General features: G+C 42.5%; 1 protein-coding gene across 3 annotated transcripts in view; it reads right to left on the reverse strand.

Moving 5' to 3' along the window:
• Window positions 1-237: 237 nt before the first annotated feature.
• Window positions 238-25,222, reverse strand: part of kcnb1 (potassium voltage-gated channel subfamily B member 1) — a 60,723-nt gene continuing 35,738 nt past the window's right edge. For all 3 annotated transcript variants that reach the window (XM_011474642.3, XM_004068544.4, XM_020703005.2), the window contains one exon: window positions 238-7,844. In XM_011474642.3, coding sequence (XP_011472944.1) covers window positions 6,021-7,844 — 1,824 coding nt within the window. In that variant the 3' untranslated portion in view covers window positions 238-6,020. The remainder of the gene's footprint in view (window positions 7,845-25,222) is intronic.

Genomic DNA, 25,222 nt, shown 5'->3' on the forward strand with positions numbered 1-25,222 from the left:
TCTCTGAAACCAAACTAGCCTTCAACTAAACCTGCTCCAGACCAGGTTGTGTTCAGAGCATGAGTTTCTATGGCAACTTGGTCATTAACTTGGTCATTATCCTGAAACATAACTCCATTTTTGGAACCGAAAGCTGAGGTTGTCCGCTTCCTTAGCCTTAAACTTACCGTGGTAACTCACATAACCTGCTTTTTGGAACAGGGCCCAGGGTGTGTAAATGAAAACACAAGGCAGCTCTGAAGGTAAAATGCAATGGATTGTTTTAAACAAAACAAAACACTTATACAACACAGAACATGGGACGACATTTGGCTGAATCCTATTGTGTGGCATCCAAAAGTCTGTTGGTAGTGATGTAGTTGGGAGGTTTGCTGTCGCTGATGAGATGTTATTGGAGGTGGTAGTGTCCAGGATCCCAGGATTGTGCAGTTGGGTAGCTCCCCATCCAATGGGGGTTCAAAAATGGAACAAAAAAAAACAAACCTGATCAATGATCAGGTCTTTTGAGGGATGGAATTACCATAAATCTAGTGCAAGACTAGAGTTTTACAAATGGGTTTGTGTCAAGTTTTCAGAGTTGTCCTGGTGTGGCCACAGAAGCAGCAACAGCCGGGAGCAGGAAGAAGCAGGCAGGAAGTGAATCTGCCGACCCGGAACTTATATGGACGTCGGTAACTTCCACAATAAGGGTGTGGGTCAGGTGTTCACACTTGGGCAGATTGCATTGGGTTACATATTACGACGGTTTTCTGCTGATTTCCCATCAACTAAACTTTTGTTAATGAAGTTTTTTTTTCGCATTTGTTGAGAAATTAACTCACAATGAGGAATTTTACCCACCCCCCCTAAAAAATAAGCACAATGTATCCTAAGCTTTTGCCATTTACCACAAAAAAACCTTAAAAGTATTTATGAATACATTGAGTTTCATACTACATCCTAAATCTTAATTAGTCTGTCAAGTGGAGCCAAGAGACAAAATATGCTGGAGACTTGTCTGCTCCAACATGACCTCCAACAGCTCCACTCCATTATGTTTCCTCAACCAGCCTACCTGTTGTCATCTACCTTCATTTCAAATACATGGAGCTTTATAAAAGGTGTTGTTAAAAGATAATGTTTCTTTTAGATTTTACTGACAAATTTTGCAAAAACCAGCAGTACATTTATCAGAAAAAAAAAAAAAGGAATACAAGAAACAATAAAATTAAGAATGTTGTTGGATCCCAGATGATCTTAAAGAGACTTTTGAATTTTATCTCTCACCTCTGCCTTTAAACCAGAAGAAACACCAGAGGGCGCTGTTTTATCAAACCACAAATTCAACATCAACTGCAAACCCTCTTTGAGTCCTCCTCCCTTCCCTACAGTGAATGTTATTGACATATTTAATTTAACACAGCCAGACAGCAGTTCTTAATTCTGATTTTTTATTGAGCATCAGTTGATAAAATGAGAAAACTACCTTCAAACTGCTCATTTTAGGCATTAACCTACAGCTTTTTGATGATATTTACAAGTTCAGTCTGTCAAGGTTTTAAAGCGCTACATGCGTCAGAAACAGAAACCACAAACATGTTGTACTCTACAAATTGAACAGGTACAAAGTATGAAACTTTCAAAACCGACGTTTTGCCAGACACAGATAGGACAGCACGCAGAGCTGTTTTCCGTGAATGACGGGAGCAGACATTAAAGGACATTAAATTAGAGCTTGAACATTCTGTGTGAAACACTGAATTTCAAAAGATCAAAACAAAAACAAATTGTTTCAGGATTTTTTAAATTGTGCTTCCGGAAAACAGTTCAGCCAGCTTGTCTTTGTATGTTGACATTTGAAGTGAAACGTGACAACAGGGGTGCTCCTTCAGAGAAAAATCAATAAAGTGCATTCCAAGAAAAAACAAAGAAAAGTCAATAAAGACATTGTTAGAAAAGAACTAAATCTATTCAAATTGACTGTGGCTTGTTTTGCAGAAATTTGACTGCGATTATTGGCTTTTTTCCCCAATAGATTTCTCCTTTTTTTTTACATGAGTGACTGTTGTGTCATGAATTCTAATGAACTCTCATTCCTCACCGAGTTACTCACCCAACCCTTTTTTGCCTGTCTATCTATCCTTTTCTTCTTTTCTAACGCCTTCATCAGCACAGTCATACAACCATTCGTCAGTTTGACATTTTTATTCCGTTACTATGCAGCTTTAAAAAGCTGGATGCAAAAGCTCCTTTCTATGAAACCCTTTGGTTTGAAAGTTTGCTTCCTGGAGCTGCATTTTATCTCCTGACTCCTTGCAGGGGGACACCCTTACCATGACCATGACAGTATTCATGGACTCACACAGGGCACTCAGAAAAATGTGCGGCTGCAGTACCTGCTCGCACAAGTTTGTTTGGAATGATCATAGTATTTTTGTCAAGGAATTGTTCTGGCGGAAACTGGAGGTTGAAATGCTGCAGCACCATTCATGACATGAGCTCTAATCAAGCTGACAGCTCGGATCCACAACACTATCTGTCACACACCACTAGTTCCTAGTCCCCTTCACATTTCACATTGGTTCCCTCCAGGAACAGGGGGCTAAATTCCTGGAACACCTTACAGCGGGTTCGGCTCCATGCAATCACGCTCCATCTGCTCTTTTATAATTTGCTGAGATGCTCACATGCTCACAAGAGGTGAAATAAATCAAGTAGCAGGACGACCTAGAGGTTCACAATCCAGTTATCGGTTTACAATTTCCCTCCAGGCCTCACCTCACCGTCAGGACAACTGAGATGAATGAATGAAGAAATGAAAGAGTGAATGACAAGTCTGTAAGTATGCATTCTGCACACATTAAGCTGCGCGCATGCATCAAATGTGAGCCATCCAGTCATCTCAACCATCACCATGGAAACAGTGATCATTCACTCCTGGTAGAGTGAGTCTGCACCTGTTTGTGGACGGGATCTTTATCATGGAAATGTTTGGTACATTTAAGTGCAAAGGAAAGACGCGGTAAGAATGAGCTCTGATGTCAAATGCATCAGTGCTCTTTGTGTTGGTTTGCTGCACAGGTGGCCTGGCTGTCACTGGGACATGATTAGGGTAATTTAGTATGCAAGGTTTGTAAAAGCGAAGGCACAAGAATATCTAACTCAGCTTATGTGCAAAGACTACATACAGCCGTCTGCAGGGAGGATTGAACTCTTAAGGTTTAAAGTTTGCTGCGTAGACAAAATGTTGCTTTGTGTTATTGATAAATATAACTGTGGGGTTAATATCTGTTCAGAACTTTCATTAGCAGACTGAATTAAAAATTCTGCTGAATTTAAAGCTCCACATTTCACTTTCCTGCAATGCGTTTTTTCTTTTTAGCATAAAACACCTGCCAAAAACCACAATACGTTGGTTCAATTAATTTAAAAATTGTTTTATAAACTAAAATGTCAAATTATAATAATAACATTTTGGCTTTTAATTGTTAAAAATCTTCATGGGGACATCTTTCAAACAGCTAATAACGTTGAAATCAGACAGCTGCTCCGAAGATACCAGCAAATCTACAGCCGAGCAGCTCAAAATGAAAAGAATCAGCTATCAATCATGCAGCAAATATTCAGGAAATGTATGGGTGAGAAAATGCCTCAGGGCCCTTCAGGAACACCAATAAGAGGATTTAAACAAACTTTTTCCATTCATGTGTAAGTCTTAAAGATTATTCCTATCAATTAAACTGATGTGTAATTCTTTTTTCCCCTCTGTATTATGGCTTGTTTAAAAAGAAATCAATCTTAGGTCTCTTAAAGAACAAAACCTTTTCGGACACTGTAGAACCGAAAGAGGCGGTACTGTCTGTTGCATGTCATTGTCCATGTTTGTGGTGAGTGAGATCACCTGACGTGCACCAAGAATGGTCAAACATTTTGAGAACAAACATGACACAGTGTGTTAAGTCATCAGAAAGAACAACTCTTTGGTTCTTCTCACTGCACTAAAGACAGAAGGACAAATATATTCAAGAAGGAAACAGCCGGGAAAACAGAAACGTCTTTCACAAAATACTGTCTAAGGAATGTAACTTCCCCTAGCATACTTGTAATTACAGTGCACTGAAATGCAAAACTATGAGGTTAGCACAACACCTTTGTCTAAGAGTTCATTGTGTTAGAAAATACTTTAAAAATATAAATTATTATATGATGTTTTTTTTTTGTAGATGCTATTTTATAGTTTTAACTGTACAATATTCACACCCATACATGAACCAAAGAATTTGGGAGAGAAAAACCTTCCAGCTTGAATAGACTGTCTATCAGTTTATGACAAATGTTTGTTCCCCAGAACAGAAAAATATTGTGTGATGAAAATAACTTTCTAAAATAAAAGTAAAAATAAAATAACTTCCCCTTTTGTTTGATATTGGAATCTGATCACAGAAAATATATATAATTCCTATAGGAATTCCTATGGGAAAACAGACACTTAAAAAAAATAACATGAATAAAAAAAATAACACATTTTTCATTTGAGTTTACATTGTGCAGATGATTCGGGGGGAGGGGGGGGGGTGCTTTCTCTCAGCAAAAGTGGGACAAAGTAGGATCAAAATGAAACAAATGATAAATGCAGACCCACCAAGTCTGACTGCAGTGCTACAAATTGTGTAGTAAAAATACCAACACATGTCAAGCAAGAAGTCACCCAGCACACAAGAGACCACTAATGCTACTTGACTTTAAATATACTGAGCAGTAATTATTGCACAGACACACATGGGCAGGTACCAAGCTCTGGACATGACATTAAAAATAAAAAAAAGCTGTTCCCTCAAATTTAATCTTTTGTGGCCATAAATTTGCATTTTGTGGGCAGCAAAATAAACGTTTTGTGCACAGATCATCATTTTGTGTGCACAATTTAGTTTTTTGTGGAAACATATTAGCATTTTGTGTACACATTAGCATTTTGTGGACACATACTAGCATTCTATGCACAGGTATTAGCATTTTGTGTGCACATCAGCATTTTGTGCACACATATTAGCATTTTATGCATAGGTATTAGCATTTTGTGTGCACATTTTAGTATTTAGTGGGTACAAATGATCATTTTGTAGGTACATATTAGCATTTTGTGGGCACATTTTGTGTTCTTAAATTAGCATTCTGTGAGCAAAAATAAGCATTTTGCACACTCAAATTACTATTTTGTGGCCACCAATTAGTAGTAGGATGGTATTTTACCAAAATACCAATTTGTGTGCACAAAATCTTAATTTATGCTAACACAATGCTAAAAAGATTGAATTTGGGGTTACGAAATAATGATTTTTTTGCCAAAAATGATTAATTTGAGGGAACAATTTATTTATTTATTTTTTAATGTCATTCCCAGGGCTCCATAAGCATGTGCTGTCCATCTGCCTGCTTCAGGCTGTCTCCTCTTCACACAAACATAAAACACGAACTAAGGCCAGAGGTAGTGAAAGGAAGCAAACATACTCTCAACCCCTCACCTTTGTAATATACATTGTATATAATTAAACACTTTAGGGAGTCAAAGACTGGTGTTCTGCTTTCATACTGCAATAAAGGTATGTGAAATCTCTCTCCTGATTGTAGCTTTTTTCAGAGCTCTTTGTGGTTTGCTACTGATTTGACAGCTTTTGCTGCAGTGGCTTTATAGTGGCTTCCAGAGATGTCACAAAAAGTTGGTTCTTGCTTAAAAAAATGATTTTTTGTAAACCACTGCGTAGAGTGTGATAATTGGATTATGATCTGTTCTAAAAATGTAGAAACTGTAAAAATCCTCCCACTGTGTTCTTTTTATCCAACTTCAAGAGTCTGCTGCTTGATTGATTTAACCAAGACTCACTTGTAGAGGCAGCAGAGAAGAACACAAGTTTTATCATCGCACATCTGTGACGTGTTCATGAGAGTGGCAGTTTATGGTTCTGCAAATGTTCTCATTTGTGATAAAGCTGGTGTGCTCTCCTCTGTCACCTCCTCATCTTTTGGTTGTAGTTTTCCTTCTTTTAGGAGCTGGAGTGACTCTTCTCTCCCTGGAGTGGCAGTGTCTCCTGAGCCACATGGTTCTCCTGCACCTGTGTGCTGTTGCCTAGTTTCCTCTGAAGAGCCTCCATGTGGTTTAGGCTCTGCTGGAAACTGGAATGATGGCTGTAGTTGGGGCTGGGTTTCTCCAGTAGTCTTTGGGTCGCACTAGAGCTGGGGGCGTCATGCAGATGCTCGTCCTCGTCTGTGTCAGCATCGATGAACTTATTGATGGATGAATCGTGGAATGTGAAGATCCTGGGCAGTATGTTCTCGGGGCTCTTGCTGGGTGTCCCGCTGCTGGCAGTGGTGTAGATGGAGGTCTCTGGGCTCTGAGCCGACGAGCTGTCCGAGAGCACTCCTGCCCCGAAGTCCTCTCCTATTGTGACTCGGACCTTCAGCGATTCACTCCTTGGTGCGTTGCTTCCACACGGGTCTCCGAGGTTGCGCCTGGTCCTTTCTCCTGCCTGGGGAGTGGTGATGCTGTGTGATCCTTCATGCTCATTTTCAATGGTGGGCTCCAGGCTGGGGTTTCTCCGGACCCTCCCCTGTGTGATGCTGCTGGGGCCGTGGGAGAAGCGCGAGCTTTCAGGGAATTCAGCGCCGCAGCTGGTGAAACTGTCGATGCTGGACACGCTCTTCATGTCCGTCACTGCATCCACTGTGCTGGGTGCAGCTCCAGCAGAGATGTTCTCCATCTCAAACTCTGCCCTCTGTTGAACCATTTTGGAATACTGCCTTTTGTCCCTCCTCTCAGTGTTGGCTTGTGACTGAGTCTTTGACATTTTACCGTACATCTCCTCCAGTTTCTGGGCGCTGAGGTGCTGAGGGCTGCTGGAGGGTTTGGCTGGCTCTTTGTAGTTCAAATCAAAGGTCTTGGAGGGGCTGCAGGGGCTTGTGGATGACTTGAGTCCAGGAGTCCCTCTTTGTGGGGACACATGATTATCATGGAGCTTCTCAATATTTTCCTCTGTTTTGTCGACTATTACATCCATGAGCTCCACACTGCGACCAAAAGCGTCTTTGAAGTTCATTGAAACAATGCTACCGTTCCTCTTTGCTCTCTCCAGAGCTTCTCTTCGTTTGATGGCTTTTTCCTGCCTCTTTTGCTCTTTGTAGAACTCAGAGAAGTTATTTACAATGATTGGGATGGGCAAAGCTATTACCAACACTCCTGCAATGCAACATAAGCCCCCAACTATTTTACCCAGAAGAGTTTTGGGGTAAATATCTCCATAACCTACTGTGGTCATAGTGATGGTAGCCCACCAGAAAGAGGCAGGGATGCTTTTAAATTTAGTGTCTTCTTCATCCTTCTCAGCAAAAAACACCAGACTGGAGAAAATCATGATGCCCATGGCCAGGAAGAGGATCAGCAAGCCCAGCTCGTTGTAGCTCCTCCTCAGGGTGAAACCCAGAGACTGAAGACCCGTGGAGTGACGCGCGAGCTTGAGAATACGAAGAATGCGCATGATCCTGAAAATCTGCACCACCCGCCGGACATTCTGGAACTGCAGCACGCTCTTGTTGGACTCCGTGAGAAAGATGGTGACGTAGTATGGCAAGATGGCCAACAGGTCAATGACGTTGAGAGGACCCTTGAAAAACTTCCACTTGCTTGGGGAGGAGAGAAAGCGGAGCAGGTACTCCATGGTGAACCAGGCGATGCACACAGCTTCCACATGGGCCAGTTGCGGGTTGTCTGAGGCTTGACCAAACTCATCCGTGTCCTGCAGCTCTGGGAGGGTGTTCAGAGACAAGGCGATGGTGGACAGTATGATGAAGAGGATGGAGACAATTGCCAAGATCTGGAATAAGAAAAACAGAAGAAAATAACCTTTTAAGATCTCATTAAGGTGAAACCACACAAGACAACAATATCTGTGTTTTTTAATTATTAAACATTTGATTCCTCTTTAGTATTTGATTTTCTGGAGTGCATGATAAAAATATGCTCCTTGGTTAATTTGGGCCGTGTAATTTGAGTGGTGCTGCCACGGTTTAATACAAAATACTGTCCAAGTGTGCAAACGTTCCTAACAAATTGAAGGTTCAAAAATCCTTTCATTCATGCTTACCATATGTCATTAGTTTTAACACTACCAGTACCAATAATAAAGTGTGAGTAAAGTGGTCTTTGTGGTAAGTTAAAGACCCCCTTTGATTAAAATTGTGTTTTTGGTATTTTTAACATGTTGTTGTGACATTTTTCTTATGATGAAGAACATACCCTATATTACCAAACGTATTGGCTCACCCATCCAAATGATCAGAGTCAGGCATCCTGATCACTTGGTCTGGCCACAGGTGCATAAAATCAAGCAGTCAGGCAGTCAGACTGTTTTCATAAACATTTGGGAAAGAATGGGTCGCTCTCAGTGATTTCCAGCGTGGAACTGTCATAGGATGACACCTGTGCAACAAGTCCAGTGGTGAAATTTCCTCCTAATTATTCCACAGTCAGCTGTCAGCTCTATCAGAACAAGATGGAAGAGTTTGGGAACAACAGACACTCAGCCACACATCACCGAAGTGCAATGCAAAGCGTTGAATGCAGCGATGTAAAGTCGCCACTGGACTCTAGAGTGATGAACCACCCTTTTCCATCTGGCAATCTGATGGACGAGTTTGGGTTTGGAGGTTGCCAGGAGAACGGTACATTTGGGACTGCATTGTGCCCAGTGTGAAATTTGGTGGTGGAGAAATTATGGTGCGGGATTGTTTTTCAGGACTTTGGCTTGGACCCCTAGTTCTGAAGAAAGGAGCTCTGAATGCTACAGATACCAAAACATTTTGCACAATTCTATGCTCCCAACTTTGTGGGAACAGTTTGGAGCGGGCCCCTTCCTCTTCCAACATGACAAGGTCCATAAAGGCATGGATGACAGAATCTGGTGTGGATGAACTTGAAAGAGTCCTGACCTGAACCCCATAGAACACGTTTGGGAGGAATTAAAGCGGAGACTGAGCGCCAGGCCTTCTCAATCAACAACAGTGTGTGACCCCACCAATGCACTTTTGAAAGAATGGTCAAAAATGGAAAAACTCTCTCCTCAACCTTGTGGACAGCCTTCCCAGAAGAGTTGAAGCTGTAGTAGCTGCAAAAGGTGGACCTCATACAGAACTCTATGAGTTTGGAATGGGATGGCACTTCAGTTCATTATGTAGTCAAGACGTGTGCCAATTCTTTCAGTAATATAGTTTGTTAAGAAAATTAAGCTCAAAATAGCATTTTTGAGCATTTCTTCTTCCAATTCATTGTGAATCAGGAGCAGACAAAAAACATCATTGGAAAAACAAATTTGTGATGCAAGAAATACAATGGGGGGGGCACAAGCTCTGCTTCATACTGATGCATCCACTGCCTGACAAATAGATCCATGAACGTCTTTGGTTTCCCCGTTTAAGCTGGAATCTGGATCAAAACTGTATGGCTGGATAGCTCTGATATCGCTCACCACTTTTGTTGCACCAACAATATTAGGATGGGGTTTTGAGGGGCTGTAAGCCAGTGGGAGAGCACAGAAACAGTCCTGCCCACAAGTCAGAGGTGCATTTCTAATGAACTGCTGTTCTGCAGAAACTTTGTTCTAGAAAACAACACATGTATTTTGGATTTCGGCTAAGATGACATAATCGTAATTAAAGACCACTTGGAGGGTTTTAAAAATAGATCAAAAGATAATAGGAGTGGGACTTTGAGTAATCCCAGCAACTCTTCTTATTGTAAAAACATAATTTATTTGTTTTGGGTTTTATTGCTTTAACTGATTGTTACATTGAGCAAATAGACAATTTTAGGTTGAAGTTAGATTGACAACAAATGTCTTCTGTTCTATTCTGAAGACAGGTTTGAACATGGAGCTTTTAAAATGACTGACATAAAATAATGTGATTGACATCTGCTTTGGAAAAAAATAAAACTTTGCTGAGACAGATGAGATTCTAAAAAACTTGGCTTTTAGATTTAGCTCGGCTGACACAACAAGAATGCTGGAGGTGTAAAGCACGCCTGCTTTGCTGATGAGTTTGATTGACAGATTCATTAGCCAATGGTGACATTAGTTGACCTGCAGCATGAAGGGAGTCTCAATATTCACCGTAGAAAAATCTCTCACAAATGTGGGGAGATTCACAAATGAAAGCGGGTTTGTGAATCACATTCTAGCATTTGCACGATCTGTGAATTCATATCACAAGTGTACCTAAAATTGATGTTTGTGAAGCATCTATTGTGGATTTCTGAAAAATGTATTGTGTTTTTGTGAAACACAGCGTGCACATTTGTGAGAAACACTTATTGTGCATTTGTGAAACACAACATGTGTGTTTGTGAAACACAGGGTGTGCATTTGTTTAAACACAACGTGTGCATTTCTAAATTTATATTGAACGTTTGCGTAAAATTACAGTTGTGAATGAGAGCCTGTGTATTTGTGAAACAGGTTGTGTGCATTTCTGATTATTGAGACTGAATTAACTCCATATTAGGAATAAACTTCCTTTTTTTCTGCGAGTGAGAAGAAGTGAAGTCAGATTCAGGAACAACAGTGTGGTTTCCGTCCTGGTGGTGGATCAGTGGACCAGCTCTACACCCTATCTAGGGTGCTGGAGGGATTGTGGGAGTTGCGGACCCAGTCCATATGTGTTTTGTAGTTTGACCGCGTCCCCCATGGTATCCTGTGGGGGTGCTCTGGGAGTATGGGGTCCGGGGAGCCTTACTTAGGGCTGTCCGGTCTCTGTATGACCGGAGTAGGAGCTTGGTTCGCATAGCCGGCAGTAACTCAGACCTGTTCCCGGTCCACGTTCGTTGGACTCCGGCAGGGCTGCCCTTTATCACCGGTTCTGTTCATAGTTTTTATGGACAGGTGCAGCCAGGGGCCGGAGGGGGTCTGGTTTGGGAACCACAGGATTTCCTCTCTGCTTTTTGCAGATGATGTTGTCCTGTTGGCTTCATAAAGCCAGGACCTCCAGCGTGCATTGGGGCGGTTTGCGGCTGAGTATGAAGCGGCTGGGATGAGGGTCAGCACCGCTAAATCTGAGGCCATGGTTCTTGACCGGAGAAAGGTGGTTTGCCATCTCTCGGTGGGTGGAGTGTCCCTGCCCCAGGTGGAGGAGTTTAAATATCTGGGGGTCTTGTTCACGAGTGAGGGAAGACCGGAGCATGAGATTGATAGGTGGATTGGAGCGGCGTCCGTAATTATGCGGTCGCTGTATCGGTCCGTTGTGGTGAAGAGAGAGCTGAGCCGAAAAGCAAAGCTCTCAATTTACCTGTCGATCTTTGTTCCAATACTCATCCATGGTTATGAGCTCTGGGTCATGACCGAAAGAACGAGGTCCCGAATACAAGCGGCTGAAATGAGCTTCCTCCGTAGGGTGGCTGGGCGCTCCCTTAGAGATAGGGGGAGAAGCTCGGTCACCCGCGGAGGGCTCGGAGTAGAACCGCTTCCCCTCCACATCGAGGGAGCCAGTTGAGGTGGCTCGGTCATCTAGTCTGAATGCCTCCTGGACGCCTCCCTGGGGAGGTGTTCCGGGCATGTCCCACTGGGCAGAGGCCCCGGGGAAGACCCAGGACACGCTGGAGAGACTACGTCTCTCGGCTGGCCTGGGAACGCCTCGGGGTCCCCCCAGAGGAGCTGGAGGAAGTGGCTGGGGTGAGGGAAGTCTGGGCATCTCTGCTTAAACTGCTGCCCCTGCGACCCGGACCCCGGATAAGCGGAGGAAGATGGATGGATGGATGGAAGAAGTGAACTCACACAAACAGATGATAGTCATTTCACCCAGTAGAAGAATGTCTCAAAAATTACATAATTCTGAAGACGACAGTTTGCTGTCTGCGTGACGGCCCTCCTAACTTTGACCTTAAGGAGCTGGTTCTTTATAAATCACACTCAAACACAGAACACCGTTCCCTTATTCTACTAGCGAGGTAACAAAAGAAGTAAGTTTGCACATTTGCAGTCAATGACGCTGGAGAAATTCCAGCAAGTCAGAGAACCGCGTTTCTCCTGAACTGTGATGAGCAGGGAAAGTCCTGACGTCCCACAGAGCAAAACAGTGGAGACACAGAGTCAGGAGAAGACCTGTCTTCTGAGAAACTCCATTTCAAAGAGATGAAAGCGATGAAGCTCCATTTGGATTGCTATTTTAGAGAGATTTCAGAGGGGCCAAAGTATTCCAACTAGAACATTTATTATCAAGACTACAGTGGTGGACAAAATTATTGGCACCCCTCAGTTAAAGAAAGAAAGTCCACAATGTTCACTGAAATGACTTGAAACGTTGAAAAGTAACAATAAATTACAATTTTTAAAAAAATTCAATCATCAAAATCAGCCATTACTTTTGAGTTGTTGACTAACAGAATTATTTAAACCTGGGGGACAGCTGTCTGACCACCGGGGGACAGTCTACCAGCTGTCCCCAACTTACCCCCTTCCTCATATAACCTCATATTAGGGTGAGGGGGTGGGGGGTCTAGCCTGCGATGCGCCTTGGGGGGGGCTACTTGGCAGTGGCCCCCCTCCTATGGTTGCCGTATGGAGTGGGCCCCCCCTCTTTCGGTTTTATTTGCACCTTAGACATTTAGGGTCTTTGGTATGGGGGGTGCTTGGACATCACTGCAAGCAAGCAGCAGATGTCCTCCTGGCACCCTACCCGCCAATTTTAACCGCACCTTAGACATTTAGGGCCCCTTGGTGGGGAGGGTGAGGGGACATCACTGTGAGTAATCAGGAGATGTCCCCTTAGTGCCCTACTCGCCAATTTTAACTGCACCCCCCTTAGTACACACACCCCTCCTCCTTCAATATATACATTCCAACATAAACACACACACATGCACACACACACCCTCTCAAACACACATACACGCACACACATTTTGCAAGGAAGGTGGGACCTGGGTCCATCTGTCCCCTACCCCTTCCCTGGTGGGGGGTGCGGGCCCCTTGGCGATGGCGGCCGTGTCCCTTGGGTGCCGGCTCCCTGGGCCCGGCGGTGCTCTCTCCGCACGGTGGGGGGGTTCATATTACACCTGAGCCGGGGGTGTTCGTGTCCCTGGGGGGTGGGTCCTGGTCCTTGCCCCTGAGCGCTGGGCCCCGCCAACTTTCCAATATGGCCGAGCCTGGTCGGGCCATATTTATAACACCCCTTGTGGGCCACCCTTTTTTCCCCGGGGTTCCCCCCTCCTGGGCGGGGGCGGCGGGCCCCTGCCTTGCTCCTCCCTGGACCAACCGTGGGCCGGGTGGGTGGCTGCCTGGAGTGCGGAGCGGGTCTCCCTTGGGGGGTCCTGACTCGTACCTGGGGTTGGGGCGGGGGGATGCCCGGAACTCCTGGGTGGTGGTGGGGTGCTCGTCTGGGGCTGTGGGCGTCCTTCTCCGGTGGGGCCCTGCGTTGGGCTCTTCCGGCGCGGCGGGGGGGCTGCTTTCCTGGCTGGGCTGGGGCGGCGCTCTTTTTCCCTCCGCGCCTCCCTGCTCTCTGGCTCTGGGGGCCTCGCGGCGGTCCTGCTGGCCCTGGCCTGGGTGGCGGTTGTTCCCTGCCTGTTCCCGTGTGGCGTTGGGGGAATTCCGGCTGCCGCTGCGGCGGGGTTCTGGGTGTGGGGGTGGCTGGGCGCTCCTCCTCCTTCTTTTCACATTCCACCATCCATTTTAGAAGAACATGAACACTCACCTGAGCACAGGTGTTAGCTCACCTTTGCACTTATAGTTTGCATGATTGAATGAATGAAAGATTTCACACTAGTTGGTTTAAAGGCATAGATATGCGTTCGTGAACACTATCTGTTTTGTGTACATGTTGACATGTGAACATTTTTTGCAGCTAGCAGGTGTGTTGATAATATTTGAGTGTGTGTGAACAGGCCCCGCCCTTCTTGTACTACATTTGAACTGTACCGTAATGATAAACAACCAGTAAACCTGTCTGCTCTATGCTGCTTCATGGTCTTACCCCCCCCTCTCACTATCACCCCCCCCCCCCCTCTGACATCCCTCCCTCTTCTTCCCTTCTTTCCTTTTCCGTCCGGTCCAACACCAAAGATTTTCAATCAAGGTTGAAATGAATAAAGTTTGGCCTCAATTACAAAAGGGGTTTGTTCAGTCACACCTTTGGTTTGTCTGAAGATTAATAACCCCTCTTGTTAAAGTAAAATATGTCCAACACAAGAGGCCCTCAGCTCTCATCTGCCTGCCCAGCTGTTGGACAGGACAAGTAAAAATAAATAAATAAATAAATAGGCAGACTGACTGATTATGGGTTTGAAAACAGCTGTGATGTCAATTAATGGACATACCTGAGTTCATCATGACCCCCTGGGCAATTAGTTCTCTGTCTTTTATGGAGAGACCATCATTTTTGTCCAGCCCTATTTCATTATTATTATTTTTTTTAAATAATTCCGGTAATCAACAACTCAAAAGTAATGGCTGATTTCGATTATTTAATTTTCAATCGATTTTGATTTATTGTTACTTTTGAACGTTTCAAGTCATTTCAGTGAGCATTGTTGACTTTTTCTTTAACTGAGGGATACCAACAATTTTGTCCACCACTGTATTTCCCTTTTTTTTGCTTTCGTCTCAGACTTTAGAGTTTAAACCAGCAGAATCTGTGGAGCAGATGTCTTCTATTTCTCCAATTGCAACCTCCTTCCAGAGCAACAAGTGAGCCGCATGTTTCACAAAACAGAGGGTCAGTGAGGCCATGCTTGCCGTGGAGAATTTAGCGACTTGCTAATGATATAATCTGCTGAGTACAATGGAGTCTGGCCACGCTGTGGGGGGATTAGGAAGACAGTTGTGGCTGTGCGGCTGGGCCACACCTATTATTCCTGTCCCACAGTCAGTGTGAAATCCAACACAAGGTCACTACGGAGGCTGTGTCCCAGGCGACTGGTGTGTGGGATTATTGCCCGCCACTAGCTAGCCTTTATACGCTTTAATTAATATTGACAAGCCTGTACACCAACACAACCCTAAGGAACACTGCTGTGACAAAGGTAAGATAGGTGGATGGAACAAAAAGCATGCCAGCTTCACACCTGAGACTACATGAACACCTTTTTATTTTATTTTTTTTAACCTTTTACAGCCTTTCCAGAAATAGTCCGCCACCTATTCTGGGTACAAACACATTTAAAATCTCACATTTTACCCATGAGAGGTGGATCTGGAAAACACCCTCAACAGGGCGAAACACGGCGTCTCTGTCGGTCGTACTGACATAACACTTCTCAGTCAAGTGTTCTCATTTTCTGTAGGGATATTAAGGTTTGCTAAGTTACCAAATATTTAGAAAGAGAAGAAGTTGGAGTGAAGTAAAAAAATTGTGCACCTAGTGAAAGTAAACAGCACTGGAGCCTCAGGTTTAAACTGCGCTGTCAAGTGGAAAATGCACTCATCAGATCAGAGCTTATCTCCCTCCAGACTCTGTCCAGCCTGGGGTACAGTTAATGGATCCGGCTGAGAACAATAGACAGCACTGAATCTGAGTCAGAGCAACTTCCATCACTTGAGGGATGACCAGCTCCAACTGCAGCGAAACTCTCATCCTGACTCAACTTTCCCCTCCTATCATGACTGTGAGCCAACGTGAGCCAGCTGAACGGAGAGGAAAGGAAGGAGCTCTCTCTGAAGAAAAGGGGATGGCAGAGGATGATTGGAACACATTTTGATCAATAAATCTCTTAAGACGGAGATGTAACTTTTCATTTAAAAAAAGTTCTGATGAATCACTAATGAATCAGAGGCTTACAAAGATGTTACTTGAAACTCAGTGGTCCATTTCTAAAACTTTCCCAATAAGGTTTAGGAACCAACTATTCAACAAACAGACAAACCAACCAGAAGAAACAGCCTGTTCATCTCATGTCCATAACTCCATGTGCTCTTTTCAGTAAAGCTGTTCTGCTTTTGCTGGTTGACATTTCTTGTCTTGGATTTGTGAGGATTCTGTGCTTGGGTTGTTGTGGTGTTTTTTTTTTGTCATGTTCTGTTTTCCTTGTTAGTTTCACCAGGTTTAGGTTGATCATCCTCAGCTAGTCTTCATAGAGTTCGTTACCCTCATTGTATATACAGTAAGTGTTTGGTTTTCAGTTCCTGTGTCAGGTCATCCGAGTTTTGTCTTGTTCAAGGTTGTTTATTAAATGTCAAAGTTTTTGCCACTAAGGCTGGTGTCCTGTATTTTTGGGTCCTACACCACCAGCTCTTGACAGGATTTTGATTCACTTGCCAACCTTGTCTGATTCTGGGACAGAGTAAATTCTGACACTCTATGCAGAAAAATAAAGTTTGGATGTGAAGAGTAAAAAGATGTTCCATCAACTACAATTAGAGAAATAAAAGAGGTCAGTTACTCTGAAGGAGTAGGTGATCTGTATCTCTATCTGTTTCAGGAGGTTGAGTCCACTTAACCCTTATGCTATCTTAGATGACCCCACCCTTACATTGACGTGTTTTCCCTACCATGACAAAGGTGGATAAAGGTGGAAAGATTTCATGTCATCCATGGACACCAGTGAAGATCACAAATCATTGAAGAAAAAAGGTTCAGAGCACTGTCCAGTGGGTCTAGATGATCCAACTCCCAATGTTAAAGTGCCTAGGATAGCACAAGGGTTACGCTTAAAGGTAGATGAAACAAGATGGATATATGGAGGTGTGGAAATGTTCCCATTTGTTAAACTGAGTCAATAAGTCCACTGGTGGGAAAACTCCCAGAGAGCACTGACCATGTTGTTTTAAAATAAGCAAAAGTGAGCTACAGTTTGCTTGGATTTATTAAGTTTGCAAATGAGGATGCTGTGTACATTTTTTTAAGCTCAAACCAAAATACAACATGGGCAGAAAACGTACTTTTATCCTAGAAAGTTGTTTTGTGTCCAAAAAAATATTTTACGCACAAGTTCCATCCCATAATATTTCACCATTTTTATTGGCTACATGGAATGTGTGAGGTTATTCCTTAGTGCATTCTGTGGCCCAAACAAGAACAAGGACAAACATGTTTTCTCCTTTATTTCCACAGCAGGAAGAAAAAAGCCCATTCAACAGCCTGGCGACCAGTGGCATCGAGTACCTCGACTTTGCCCAACAGTACCTGGGTTTGCTCCAGCAACCCCGTGACCCTGAAAGTGATTCGGGTGGTTCTAAAAATGGATGCATGGAAGACAATACTGCCGTTTCACTGAGTGTCTGGATATGACAGCCATGCTGCAGAAGCATAAAGACACTAACTGCTGTAGAAGGTTTTGGTTAGGGCTGTGTTACCTCATTAACTCCTGGTGATAAGAACTGGGGTCATGGGGTCAGGCTGTCCCACATCCCGTTCACTGAGAACAAATCTGATAACCATTGCTGCTCTCCCTGCACAACTGATCTCCAATAAACACTTAGGCATGCAGGAAACTCATATACACAGACTCCTTCCTACCTTTAGTAATTAGCATTGCTTTCCCTTCAGGTCCAGAGGGGCAGAAGACTGCATTTTTAATGTCCTCTTGAAGTGCAAACTATCCTGTCCTGGAAAAGGTGGGCGTAAGTGGATCTGATCCTCATTGGGCCAGTACAGACAGCAGAGCCAGAGCGTTAGCCTAGTTTTCACACAGCTTTCAGCACACAAGGTTAACATGGCTGCACCACCGCAGCTTTGAGCATAGCATTAAAATAACCGCCACCATCAAATATAAGGCACAGCGCCTTATATTTCCCTTATTTCGTGTGTGAGTGCAAAGTTTTTATAATTTAAAAGTATTTCTTTCAAATGATTTCTTTTTTATTACACTGAAATTCTTTTGCTACTGAAAAACTTGCAAGATAGAAAATAGGACATTTCTTTCTTGAAACAAGGGTCTTTTAATTTTCTTAAGGTTCAGCTTTTGCAATGTGGGTCTTTTTAGGGCACTTCCTTTTCAAATGACGTTGATCCACAATGAGAAGCGGATCCAGAAGCTCTCTGATGGTAAAAATAAAACAAAGAGTTGTCATGAAACAGTCAGAAGACTGAAAGGATCAGAATCTTCAGCTGCACTAACGTCAGTACGGACATCTTCTAATGGGTTTTCCTGTGCGTCACTCTGTGAAATGTAGATTCACTTCTTGTTCAATCCTGCACTAACTGGATTTGCACTTTTTACTCCACAACTTCATTCAATGGAGGTATTGTGACACACAACGATTCATTCATCCAATTTTTAGTAGGTATAATGGAGGATGTCTTAGTTTTTTCCTGTTAAAACACAACTTCTGTAATCTGCCAATAAATATTCTCCGTGCCTGTAAAACAAACATCCTTTTGAAGATTGAGGAGGTTCTACAGACGCTCCCCCTTCTGGATAGTCAGGCATTGTTTTATCTGTTATTTGGCGGCCTGACTGGAAAAGATAGATGACGTTACTCGGCCAGTAAACAAAGAGGAGAATCCTCTGTGCAGCAGGGGAAGCTCTAAAAGCCTGTTGCAGCAGCAAACACGTTCCCCCGGGGTTACAGTCACATTCTTGGAAAGTTCCACTCAAGGATTGCAGTGCAGCAAGAACAACCCTTATCAAGCTGTCCTGAAACCAAAATAAACTTCTTTTTTATTTTTGAGGTATCTCACCGAAAGGTTTATGCCGTTTTCTTTAAAAGATTGTGCACTTTTCCTAATCTAAAAAGGCAGCATCTAACCTAATCTAACTTAATATCATAGGGAGTAATGGAAATATCACAATCAGGTATTCATGATAAACAAGAGCTATGCAATGGAGAGTATGTTTAAAGTGGCTTACAAATGTGTTCTTACACAACAGGACAACAGAGGAATAAGCTGGATCAAACCTTAGAGATTAGGACAATACTTGCTGATAGGATCACAGCTGGTTCTGGTGTTTTAATGAAGTCTGTGATAGAAAACTCCAAAAATGTGGACAGTATTAAGTCACTCCATGACATTCTGACATATTCTGGCAACATTTTTTATTTGACAAACACTTCTAAAGTGTTGATTTGTTGTTCTGTTGATTTGTTTGTCTGTTCATAAAATTTTAGGTTTTTACAGGCATAAACAAAAATTTGTGGTTATTTTTGACGGAAAAAGCAAACATCTTGGCATGGTAAGTTACTGTTAAGATCTAAAGTTGACATCTAAGGTCTGCATGTATAATTCAATTTGGAAACAAAACAAACAAAAAGCATTTTTTGTTAGCTTAACGCTGGAACTATCAAGGCAGTCATTTTAACTGCTCAAAATCAAAATCTGCAATGTTATAGTTGGTGAAAAAAACAACCTATGGACCAGCGGGACCTTACATTTTCCTAAATTGTATTCGAATGTCGTTTCATAATTATAAAACTCAAAACACAAAAGAGATCAGAGTATAAGATGAAATGACCAAAACTGTTAAATTGGCTTCATGTTTTTTACAAGAGATCATTTCACTGATTGCAAAACCTTTTTCCTGCCCCATTTACTTTATATTTCTCCCTGAAAGCTAGTTATAGCCTTTTTTTTAACCCCTGTGCTATCTTAGCTACCCCCCCCCCCCTTACATTGACGTGTTCTCCCCACCATAACAAAGGTGGAAAGATTTCATGTAATCCATGGACACCAGTGAAGATCACAAATCATTGAAGAAAAAAGGTTCAGAGCACTGTCTAGTGCACATGTGTCAAACTCAAGGCCCGGGGGCCAAATGTGGCCCTCCATGTCATTTTATGAGGCCCGCAAGAGCATAAAAGTTTTTAATTTCTTAAAATGAAATAAAAATTGGTGTGTATTTATTCATATCTAGGGGTAATATGACTTGAAATATCAGATTGGGCAACTATACATTAGGACTTAAACACTGTCCATATAACCTAACCTGACAGAATCATATTTAAAAGGATTTATGCTAGAGTAAAAAGCAAACATATGTTTTTTATGCAACTGTAATTGTCACTTTAAAAAGTTATAATAAATAAATAATGAGTTATTTAACATTAAGGGGTAGTTACGTTTATTTGTCATTACATGTAGTTACATTTATAAGTTTTGTCTTTGCCTTTGAAGACAGCCACTATGCTGATGTGGCCCTCGGTGAAAATGAGTTTGACCCCCCTGGTCTAGTGGGTCTAGATGACCCAAGTCCCAATGTTAAAGTGCCTAGGATAGCACAAGGGTTACATCAAGAAGACAAAAATGAAAAGCAAAAAGAAAGACAGGTACGGAGGTTGCCATGATTGGAAACAGCCTGATAAGATGAATATTCTATAAAATAAAACAAACTAGGTTGTAGTGTTTTGGTGACAGCTGAACACTCAGTTACTGTAGTTTTCATTTAGTGTCCTCATGTGTTTTTTCTCCCATAAACCCTAAAATATTTTCAGTATCTAAATGTGTGAGCAGTAAAATGACTGTCATGGTCATTCTAGTAGTTGTGGACCGCGTTTTAATATTAATATTTGTTTTCTTTTCCTTTTAGAATTGCAGGTTAACATCATTTGGTTAGTATTTGTCTCATTTGAGCATGAAGTCTTTTATTTTGAAAGCCTGCTGTCTTTCTTATGCTTTAACTAGTGTTGGTTTTAGTTACACTTGGGTTCCCTTTCCAGTCATAATAACTGCTAATTGATTACAGTTATGCAACTTGTAATTTTTAGTCAGTATCCTTATTCCACATGAGTATCCATTCCAAGCTTCTTCAACAGTAAGAGCCGTTTTGCACAAATACACTTTACTCAGAATAAGTTCACCTTCCCAGACAGACAGAGGGGGCTCCTTTTATGTGTACTATCCTACAGATGTGGCTCATTTCACCTTGCCTGACAACCTTCTCTGAGCTAAAAGTACACATTTTGCTCCAATCCAGCTCTTTGGAGCAAGGAGAAAGCAGGGAGCCAGATAACTCAGCCTGTGGCTCCTCACAGGACGTGTCCTTTAGAGAGTGTGAAGGTGGTGCTAAAATGATGAGGCACATAGGCTCCGTGCATAAGGTCAGTGCACAGCCATATGTTTTCTGGCTGCAGTATGTCCGCCTTTAAATTAAAAAATGCTCAAAGCTACAATTTCCTATCTATTTAGCAGTGTCCCCTCTGAAGCTGAAGTTGACAAACACAATAAAAATGACATTTTCGGGTCATCAAATTTAACCTCATAGCAAATCCCATTATTTCCATTATTAAAGAACTGGTCCTCCTGCCCTTGAATGAAAACTAGCTCCTGTTTTAAAGAAGGGTGTCATACTTCTTCTTTTTAGTAAAACTATTATTTTACAGTTGGAAAGAAGAGGTTCTAAATCCCACAGCAGTTAAAACAGCTCAGAAAAACCAGTGGAGCTTAACCCTTGTGCTATCTTAGATGACCCCACCCTTACTTTGACGTGTTCTCCCTACCATGAAAAAGGTGGATAAAGGTGGAAAGATTTCATGTAATCCATGGACACCAGTGAGGATCACAAATCATTGAAGAAAAAAGGTTCAGAGCACTGTCAAGTGGGTCTAGATGACCCAACTCCCAATTTTAAAGTGCCTAGGATGGCACAAGGGTTAATCTCAAGCTCAGTAAATGTTTGGATCATGACAGTAAAGTGCATTTTATCAGTCAAACTTTAATGCTCACTCCTTAACAAAGAGGACATACATCCATACATTCATCCGGGACCGGGTCGTGTGTGGAGAAGTCTAAGTAAAATGCCCAGACTTCCCTTTCCCCAGTCACTTCCTCCATCCCAGCCACCCTACGGAGAAAGCTCATTTCAGCTGCTTGTATTCGGTACCTTGTTCCTTCTGTCATGACCAATGGCTCATGACCATAGATAAGTACTGGAACGAAGATTGACCGGTAAGTTGACAGCTTTGCTTTCTGGCTGAGCTCTCTCTTCACCACCACCACTACAGCAACCACACAAATCTGTCCGTTGATCTAACGTCTTCCCTAACTTGTGAACGAGACCCCAGGATACTTAAATCCTCCATCTCGGGCAGGAGCTCAGAGATGGCAACTACCTTTCTCGGGTCGAGAACCACGGCCTCAGATTTAGCAGTGCTGACCCCCGTCTCCACCTCCACCACTTCACACTCATCAGCAAACCGCCCCAATGCATGCTGGGGGTCCAGCCAACAGGACAACATCAGAGCAGAGAGGAAATCCTGTGGTCCCCAAACCATACCCCCCCCAGCCCCTGGCTGTGCTCACAAATTCTGTCTATAAAACTATGAACAGAACTGGTGATAAAAGGCAGCCCTGCTGGGGTCCAACATGCACCAGGAACAAATCTGACTTACTGCCGGCTATGCGAACCAAGCTCCTGCTCCCCAAGGCTCCCCGGATCGAATACTCCCAGAGCACCCTCCACAGAATGCCACGGGGAATGCGGTCGAACACCTTCTCCAAATCCACAAAACACATATAGACTAGAGGAGTGAACTCCCACGAAGCCGTCCCGTGCCTTTAAGAGGGTTTAGAGCTGGTCCACTGTTTCACAACCAGGACAGAAACGGCACCGGTCTGAGGTTCCACAATTGAACCGACAAAGATGGAGCAAAGTTGAAATACTAAACCAAATACAAAAAAGACCAGAACATTGGCTTTTATGCAGATTAGCTAAAGTGCAGTAGCAATACTGTAAGTTCACATTTGATCAAAATCATAAACATTGATTGTTTGAATCGTGTAAATCCCATATTTGTAAAGCACAAAGTGCAATGATTGACAAAGAATGATCTATGTCAACACACAAATGCAACTTATTCTTTTTTACAATGTTTAGAAATTTGGAGTTTATAACCTTTAAATGAGGGTGTAATTAACATTGCGCAAGTGCTTTTGTCCTGTGGGGGAGAAGGATTTTAGACATTTTCATTTTTCTTAATGGCTGCTTTTGTCTGTTTTTATTTATATGCATCAGGAAACTGTGATAGGATGAAAGGAAGAGAAGAGACATTGAAAAATCTCAAAAATAGGTGAGAAAGTGAACTGAGTGTGTTCCTCTCGGATGATAAAACGGTGGTAACAGTATGTCTTCCATCAGCCATTTTTCTTTGAAGCATTTTAGTGGACTGCACATTCTTCTGATGCCTTAACAGACAAATGGTTTGAATAATATCAAGGTTTCTGTAGCATTTCACAGTTTGGCATCCTTAACCTCGACCTTTCGGGCCTGAGGTCAGGTCAATAGATCACACTTCCAAACATTTATTTTGGAATGATTGGTGGTTAGCTGTTCACTCAAGAACATGGTGTCAAGAAAATGCAAATGTAACAAAAATCTATATTTTTAAAAAGCGAAGAGGTTGAGTTGTTTTTTTTCAAAGTAGAAAACATGAAATATTAGTGTTTGAAAAAATGAGGATTAAATGTTTTTACAATCTAATAATTTGTAACAGATATAATAGATTCCTTTATTCATGAAAGCTAATTGTGATGAGACTTGTCTGAACTTTGTTATAACTACAGTAAAAGTTCAAAAAACCACAAATGCAGCTTATAACCAGGTTTTAATAGAGAATTGAATTTGTTTCTCTGTTTCTCTATTTCTCTATTTCTATTTTGAACCCAATCTTTGCTTTTTTTTTGCAACAATAACACATGGTTAACCTGAACCTGAATCACCGAAGAGCATGTGCTTAATTTTCCTAAAATGTTTTCAGTTTTTGGGGTTATAATAGGTTTTTACAGAAAAACATGCATTTGTGGTTATTTCTGTAGGAAAAAACAAGTGTCTTTGCTTAGTGAGTTACTGTCAAAGGGCAAGTTGACCTAATGACTTAACCTCTTAACCTTGAATGAAAATCGTTTGAAAAACAATAAAAAAATGTGTGTCAAAAGTCAAATGTGGTGGACGTTTAACAAGTTTGCGGGTTTTCCTCTCGTCATTCAGATTAGAAAAACACACGCAGGCATGGCTGAGATCCACTAATGGACTAAGAACGGTTTCCTTTTAGGAGTTTCACTGCACGTTTTTGGATCGGCCCGGGATGCTGCACAGCAGTGAGGCCAACGGCTCGCAGCAACCCCCCCCCCCCCCCCCCACACACACACACACACCCACACCCACAAACACCCACACATCTCACTTCACAGCCAGCTGAAAATGGCAAATTCTAAAGAGCCGACTTTGTTCTTGATTCTTATTTTTCACCGGCTGGACCTCTAGCTGTCTCTTGTTGCTATGGTCTCTGCTCGCTCTGAAACTGGCAGCAGTGCACGCAGACCAAGGGGGGGGGGGGATTTAAAGAAAAGAACAGAATACATAATGCTGAATCACCCAATCTGTGAAAAAAAATCATACCACAATGAAGTGCAGGAGAAGATCGTCCTGCTTTTATTTTAAAATTCTTTGTTGGGGCTGAGGTGACGTTAATCACAGGAAACCTACCGGTGCCATTCAAGAAAGTTACCAGGGTTTGCTGTAATTAATACGTCCGTCGGATCAAATTGGCTTTAATTGTAGTCAGAGAATGTAATCAACAGCAAGTGGAACCCCAGATCCCTGAAGCAAAGTGGGACGAGATGCTACAGCACACCCGTGGTTACTGAGTTACCCTCAGAGGGCTGAGAACGTTGATATATTTTTCATTTGTTGTCATGACCTGGAGCTGTATATGTTTCTATTAAATACTGAAAAACATCACAACATTTCCAAACAATCACTGAAAAACTGACTAGGCAGAGGTTTTATGTAAACATTGAGCTGTGAGCATATGGGTATGAATTAATTTAGTGAAGAAAACCCTGTTCAGAATCAGTTTTCTCTTCCTGCTTTTCCTTGATAATTTCTCAAGGATTTTAACAACAAACAATGAATAAGTCATATTAACCCTTTCATCTAATCCAGATTGTGACTGAGGTTTAAACAATAATTCACTGTTGCACAAAGCGACAAGCAGGAGCAGACATCTTAACATCACTCTGTTGAAGTGCTTTTTTTCTGTTTGCTTTACCATCATCTCCATGACTACAGGTTGCAAAGCCCCATCACATGGTTTCATCTCCGACTTGAGTCTCCAAACAAGCCGAGTGGCGGTGTCTGCTGACAGCTAATTAGCGCTCAGTAATTTGCCATCTCTGGTGACCCCTCCCTGCTGCAGCAGCCCAGGACAGGCTTTGCTCTAAAGACCAGATGTCACTGGGTTCCTATGACATGATTGGATGTCAGCATTGTGAATACCACCTGAAACATGAGATGCATGTTCATATGTCTTAGCCTATGTGATGCATTATCAGGTATACA

Source organism: Oryzias latipes, chromosome 5 (assembly GCF_002234675.1).
Source record: "Oryzias latipes chromosome 5, ASM223467v1".
In the NCBI taxonomy this organism is placed as follows: domain Eukaryota; kingdom Metazoa; phylum Chordata; class Actinopteri; order Beloniformes; family Adrianichthyidae; genus Oryzias; species Oryzias latipes.